Source organism: Argentina silus (assembly GCF_951799395.1).
Source record: "Argentina silus genome assembly, chromosome: 12".
NCBI classification, from domain to species: Eukaryota; Metazoa; Chordata; class Actinopteri; order Argentiniformes; family Argentinidae; genus Argentina; species Argentina silus.
The window spans coordinates 4,321,532-4,328,849 of NC_139666.1; the positions used below are offsets into that span (position 1 = coordinate 4,321,532).

The 7,318-nt window shown below is 39.9% G+C and overlaps 1 protein-coding gene across 1 annotated transcript in view; it reads right to left on the reverse strand.

The window, feature by feature from the left end:
* Positions 1–690, reverse strand: part of LOC310813205 (titin-like) — a gene marked incomplete at its 5' end in the record, with an annotated part of 146,534 nt that extends 145,844 nt beyond the window's left edge. The window contains 2 exon segments of the mRNA XM_083682068.1: positions 45–248; positions 600–690. Of these exon segments, the coding sequence (XP_083538194.1) occupies positions 45–248; positions 600–690 (295 nt within the window).
* Between the last annotated feature and the right edge of the window lie 6,628 nt (positions 691–7,318).

A 7,318-nucleotide genomic window follows, 5' to 3' on the forward strand; every position in this document is an offset into this window, starting at 1 on the left:
AGCACTGAACAAATCTCTTAAGTAAAAGAAATACACGTTGTCACCTGTAACAAGAAGTTCAGCGGTGCTAGTGGCTTGTCCAGCTCCATTGGTAGCTCTCACAGAAAATCTTCCACTGTGTGCGGCGGTCACAGCAGGGATCGTCAGAACAGCGCGGCCATCGCTGAACGAGATCTGTACGCCGGGCAGAGCCGCAGCAGAAAGAACCTGGCCATCACGAAACCAGCTCACCTCAGGAACTGGAGCACCTGTTGGGAAAGGTGTAGCCATGTTAGTGTTGATTGGTGCATTACAATTCTGATCAAATATTCATCTGCACTGAGATCAAGCATATGGCCAGTGCAAAGACAGGCTTGGCTGGAACCACACAAAATCAACTGCTTCTAATTGGTTACACAGATTTTCAATTTGTTAAGTTCTTGAAAAAAATAACATACATCATAACAACATCATGGTTCAATACATGACACCTGTAGTGAACCTTTGTGTTGTATATATAATGACAGGGAATGCTTAGTTACCACTAACAATGTATGTAATGACAGGGAATGCTTAGTCACCACTAACAATGTATATCATGACAGAGAATGCTTTCTTACCACTAACTTGAGCCTGAAACGTTGCGGCACTACCCTCTAGTGCCACAACGCTTTGCAGCGGCTGTGTAAACGTTGGCGCTGTTGTTGACATGTCGGTAGACACCCTGAGAGGAGAGACACATGTAGAAACTGAATTTAGCTGGAGTTAGCTTACCATTACAAAATACACATCGTACATGTCTGAGAACAATCGCTAGGATGACAGTATTCGATATCTGAGGGATACAGTCTCAGCTCATTCTCTGAGCTACCATAACGATCTGAGTGCAGGGGGGTATTTTTAGCTGATGAGAGGGACTAACTCATCATTTCTGCGGCTGCCTGCACCTGGCCCAAACCAGCCTGTCAGTCCCCTGATCGCAGGCTCCATGGGGTCTGGGGTGTCAGGCTGAACACTTGGACACAGTGCCCAGCGACAGCTAATAGACAAGCCAATACCAATTGGGGGGCTGTGAAACAGCAGCCTGAGAACCAATCAAACGCTCAGATGTCACCAAAACTCAATTGCAGTGAACATGAATAACCACTCTAAAACTCTGAGCTGATTAATCACATCAGTAATCGCCAACAGAGATTTACTTGATGTGTTGATTATCAAATACCATAACATATCAGACAAATACATGTTTTATTATGCCACCTTTACTTCATCACTTACACTCAAGTGTGGTTGAATCAACACAAAGTGCCAAAGATGGCTTGAAAAACCAAGGCAACTAATTCTGTAATAAAAAGTGTAAATATATTCTGTTAAAGTAGCTCTTTGGTTTAATTTGGGTCCTCCCTGTTTTACTCCTCACTAGAATGTGTTCAAAGATATAAAAAGCAATTGCTACCTGTATATCCACATCAAAAAGTATTAACAGTTTCTAAATGTAAATGTAAAAACAAAAGGGATGAAGTTCACTTTGACAGCAATGCATTAAACCATGGTAGTCAGTCTGGACCTAAAAATAGCATTTGGCTTCAAGATCATATTCACAGGCCCTAACTTCACCATAGCATAACTTTATATGAGAATAGACAATCCATCTTGAACCAACACCCAACTCAACCACTGATGTTGTGATATTCAGACATAGTAACAAATAAACTGGGAATTATGGGAATGTAGTGATCCCAATACTCTGCCTTGACAATAAAAAATGAACCGTTCAATGATGTAACACTGCAAATCGAACCAAACTTAACATTTATAGCTTTACATTTGCACCAATGCACTCCAGTAATTTTAGAAGAGCAAACTGTCCAAAATATTTCTATTCACTCTGACTGCTTTCCAAGCTACACAAGAAAACATACTCTTCCCTGCCTCCAGTCTTCATCCGATCATCTCCTGATTCAGAGAATTTAGATTAAATTAGATATCCAATTTAAGAAACTGGAAATTCAGGCTGTAACTATGAAAATGTTACAACATAAAACCAATCATTTAATCCTCCAAACTAAGTGAGTTATCTTGTGGGTTATCTTGTACAGATGAAAGACATTTTGACATTTTATGACGTTTAATGGTGAATGCCAGGAGACCGGGAGCTGTGACCACACGTCTCTGTCCATAGACATCTGCTGCCTCTGATGACCACACAGTCACTTTGGAACATGACATCACAGCCACACAAGTTACAGTGACACACCTAATCCATCTATCCTTATTCTCAAGGAAAGAATAGGCTATATCATGGACGTGTCATAACTATTTTGATACCGTAGACCTGCTGTAACAGCGGAGTGGTAGCATAGGCCTGTAACACAACCAGACTGTCCCTGTCAGACTTGGGAGGGGGACAAGTGTCAAAAACCGATAAAAAACAAATGTGATTGTGTGTTTTCTCTTTGCCAGAGTCATAATGATTTGAATGACATGTACAGTACAGATAGAGTGGACACACATTCAACTTCCTATGCATTTCATGAAGGCCACTCACATTTCCTAAATGCCTCATGGGTTTTACAACCAACATAAACACACCTGTTTTCATTGTGCAAAAACCATGATGAACACGTCAAATATCAGCAGACGACAAGAGTCACAAAAACCCTGCGGAATACGGAATTAAGTTCCGATGTTTCAAGATTGGAATCTGAGCGACAGATAAGGCAGTCTCCAAAAATACACTGTCCCCCCCTGGTTGATTGACAGCCACCATGTGGCACATAGCTGGAGGTGCAACTGATAGCCCTGTCGTTGATTCCCTTAAAAAGACATTGCCACCCAGCTGGGACACCACTCTAATGCTATCAGGGGCTATTCTTGGCTTTTCTGAAATCATTGCACCAATTGCACCATATAGTAACCTTGAGAGCTCAAAAACTGCACTTCTTAGCAACAATCATTGACATTTAGTTCACAGTGAAAGCAGAACAATATCCAAATGTTAACATTGAATTATAACAGTTCACACTGTGAAATCACTCTCGCCAAATAAAGGTTGTTTAGCAACAAGACAATGCACACACAAATGAACTAAATTAGATATGTGGCATCGGTGGATACAAAGTAAAAACAACTTACTTGTATCCACAAGGGTGCCTTGAATAGATGGGACTCTGCCCAGATGACTAAAGCAACAATCTCCTTATCCAGAAATGTTTCCAAAAAATCCAAGGTGAGAACGGTTGAGCCTCGAAATATCCCCCAAAACAAAACTACACAGTGTCAAAGCCGTGCAGTTTTGCTTTTCCCTTGCAATCCCTACACCTGAGGCAAGGCTGGGAATGCTCCAACTGCTCAGAAGTGACAATATGGTTGTTTAACTTTATATACTTGGGGACAAAACAGCATCATCAATGCTCTACCACTCCCCATTGGCCACCCTCTCACAGGCATCATGGGAAAAGAAGCCATTTATGCAAGCTCACACCTGTCACTCAACACACCAGTGTTAATCTGAGTTAGATTTCTTCATGTTTTAGTCCAATGATTATTCTGTTTGAAGAAGTGCTGATTATATTGGACAACATGTTCAACTTGACACACAACAACTAAAGAGATATTATTTCTCCTTTCACAAACGATAAGATGCCCTGACTCATTAAATAGTTGGTGACCAAAAGGAGCAAGTGGCTGTCCCTGTCACTCAAACTGAAGACCCCCATTACAAGAGGAGAGCAAACACACTATTTACACACAGCTATAGCTACAGTAGTAGTCTCCCATACTGTATATCCCATGCATTCAAAACAGCTGGTTAAAGCAATCTAGAATATTGGCAATATGTTGTGTATCAACATTTCGAGTTTCCCAGTGCAGGTTTGTTGGTAGCAATCTAATGGCAGCTGTTAGATGTCAGTTTAGATCTCTCTAGGTTTTGTAACCAGGTTTGGTAACAACAATGTGCTTGAGGATGTCAGTCATCCATCGAGGAATCATCAAGCCTCTTCACTAGTATCAATGTTTACATGTTTATATGTTTACCCATAACATTCATGACAACTATTTTCATATTTTGCTTTTAAAATTGCATTTCACACTTTTATTTATCATTGAATATTTTAAATGATAACAATCACAAAGTTAACAACATCCAGAGTAGGGGCCTTTTCCTCTCTGATCAACCATGTCAATTTAAAAAAAAAAAAATGAAATTCACAATTCAAAAAAAAAATTATCCTCATTGAAAATAATGTGCTATTCATGACAATTGACTTCGACTTGGATCAACCGAGATTCATATTGTGTCATATTGTGAAGACATTTAATTTTTCCAGCAAATACCTGAGTGGAGTTGCAGTTGATAAGTGAGGGGTAAATGACCATGTGGAAGCTGGGGGTGATAATGAGGCCATGGTAACATGTTAGGCCATGGTAACATGGCTAGGTTGAGACATGTGACCAACATACTGTTGTGAAAGGCGCTATGGAATCTTCAGTGACCACTAGGATTGAGGACGTTGGGTCAATGTCTACATTATACTCATAACACCTCTGTGAGTATTGCAGTATCTTTCAAATCAGCCTTTTGAGCACATTTCATCCACAGAATTTCTAACATTGCACTTGACGATGTAAAAAAGGTATATTTTTGATATTATACTCAAAGTGTGTTATTTTATTTTGTTATCATCAAATAGGTCCTTTCTATTCTCTATCTGATCAGAGTTTAGGAATGAGTATGTGAAAAACTTTATTCTAAAAAATTAGGTGCAAAGAAAGACCACTTTGGCATTTTCATGTTACCTCTAGGTGCGTCTGCTTCGACCTACACAACATGGGAGTGTTCAGGCTACTTGTCGAGGGGGAACGAGAAAATTAAATATTTCACACTCAATTTACAATAGGTGAAGCACTTCAATCATAACAGGCGCAGCTGTGGTTGGGGTTAATCCCTCAGGTCATACACCCTCCTTCTCACATTGCTAAGAGTACATTAGCGTGCAATTGCTAATGTATATCATATCATGATAGAAAAGGTATGCGATATTTAAAGGGATGCTTCAGAAATCAACTGAAAATGTGACTGAATGAAATCTGCACAAGCAAATCCAGCGACCACCCAATGGGTGGGTTTTCTGAGGTTTAATTAAATGTTTTCAGTGCATGCAAGGGTGCCATACCCAAAGGGCTTGGTGTGTGCTCGGGCAAGATACATCTGAATTACCTCTTTCCTTCTCATCTTCTACCCCTCTCCGCTTAGTAAGCCTCATTCCCAACCCCCAACCTGGAGGGTCAGGTGTTGTCCATTCGGTCTAACCTCTTTGCAGGGTTGGGGTCAATTCCATTTCAATTCCATCAATTCAGGAAGTGAATTGAATTCCAGTACTTTTAAGTTGTTAACATGGTCCTAAAAAAACAGTTCAACATTTGTGGCCAAATCACCTCAAAGTAACTACATACAATATATAAAATCTAATTTATATATTAAAATGTTATAAAAGTCAGACAATTCATAGGACAATGTGCCTTGTTACAATTGTTGTTACCAGGTGTTAGCCTATTAACATCATTAGATTAAGTTCAACTCTGGGATTAACCTGGGAATGTGATGGTACTGGCCTGTGTAGTTAGATGTAACAAGGTCACAATTTGAGTTAAATTGGTCCTACACAGGGGATTGCAAAAGTGTAATGACAAAACCTGTTATACATATGGAACAAGAAAGCAAGTAATAACTTGTAAATAACGTGTTATCTATAATACATGGTTAATTTTCAGTGTCATTTGATCGTGGAGATGTCGGCTGCGAACCTACAACATCCGGCATTTCAAATATACAATAACTGAGGCGATTGTTATTGACTTATATTTTGTTACCCTAATCACATTAGGCTATTGCAAATTTCAAGTTCAGTGTCGACAAATCGACGCTCCTGGACCCCTGGAGTAACGATTAGTAGTAGTAGATCAGTTAAAAGCACAACACGCCGGCATTGTCACTGATAGCCTAACCAGAATTATGGTTAAATTATAGGCTATCCCTATTTCATTTACGAGCGTTGCTTTGGTCCGGAAAAGGCGCTTTCTAAAATGGAGTGTTCTACCTGACTCTTGGTTTGCATATCAACATGTGTTACTGCCAGGGGTGTTCGAGGGGATTGGAGTCACCTATTTTCGCTTCTTCTTCTTTTTTTTCTTTTTTTTTCTCTTTGAATCGTTTTGTGTCACCTCCATCGAAATCCTATTGGAATATTGTTTTCCTATTGGAATCAAAAGCAATCCTATTGGACCCTACAGGAGTCTATACATCCTAATCCTATTGGATTATTTTGGATCACCTCTGTCAGAATCATGTTGGGAGGGTACTACTATAGGTTTTTCATAAATTTCGAAGGATTTTGTTACTCCAATCACAATCTTATTAGAACAGTTTTTCTAAATTCTGGAACACAGGGAACCTGTGGGAAGCGTGCACAGCTCTTCATGCATTCCCTGATGAACGACTGTTAGCATTGCCATTTGAAACAAACATCTCAGTCCACCCACACTTGCTAAAAAAACCTAATAAATAATTTGCATCGGAGTAAGATTGTGCAGCTCTCTTTCTTGTGTCTGTCTGTCTTAACCGTGATAGAGCATCCATCTATCGATCTATCTATCTATCTATCTATCTATCTATCTATCTATCTATCTATCTATCTATCTCTGTAAGTATGTATATATGAATGTATAAATGAGTGTGCGTGTGTGTGCGTGTGTGTGTGTGTGTGTGTGCGTGCGTGTGTGTGTGTGTATGTACAGTGCATTCGGAAAGTATTCAGACCCCTTCACTTTTTCCGCATTATGTTATGTTACAGCCTTATTCTAAAATGGATTAAATTCATATTTTTCCTCATCAATCTACACACAATACCCAATAATGACAAAGTAAAAACAGGTTTTTAGAAATTGTCGCTAATTTATTAAAAAATAAAAGAAATTAATATATCACATTTACATAAGTATTCAGACCCTTTACTCAGTAATTTGTTGAAGCACCTTTAGCAACGATTACAGCCTCAAGTCTTCTTGGGTATGACGTGACAAGCTTGGCACCCCTGTATTTGGGGAGTTTCTCCCATTCTTCTCTGCAGATCCTCTCAAGCTCTGTCAGGCTGGATGGGGAGTGTCGGTGCACAGCTATTTTCAGGTCTCTCGAGAGACGTTCGATCGGGTTCAAGTCCACGCTCTGGCTGGACCACTCAAGGACAATCAGAGACTTGTCCCGAAGCCACTCCTGTGTTGTCTTGGCTGTGTGCTTAGGGTTGTTGTCCTGTTGGAAGGTGAACCTTTGCCCCAGTCT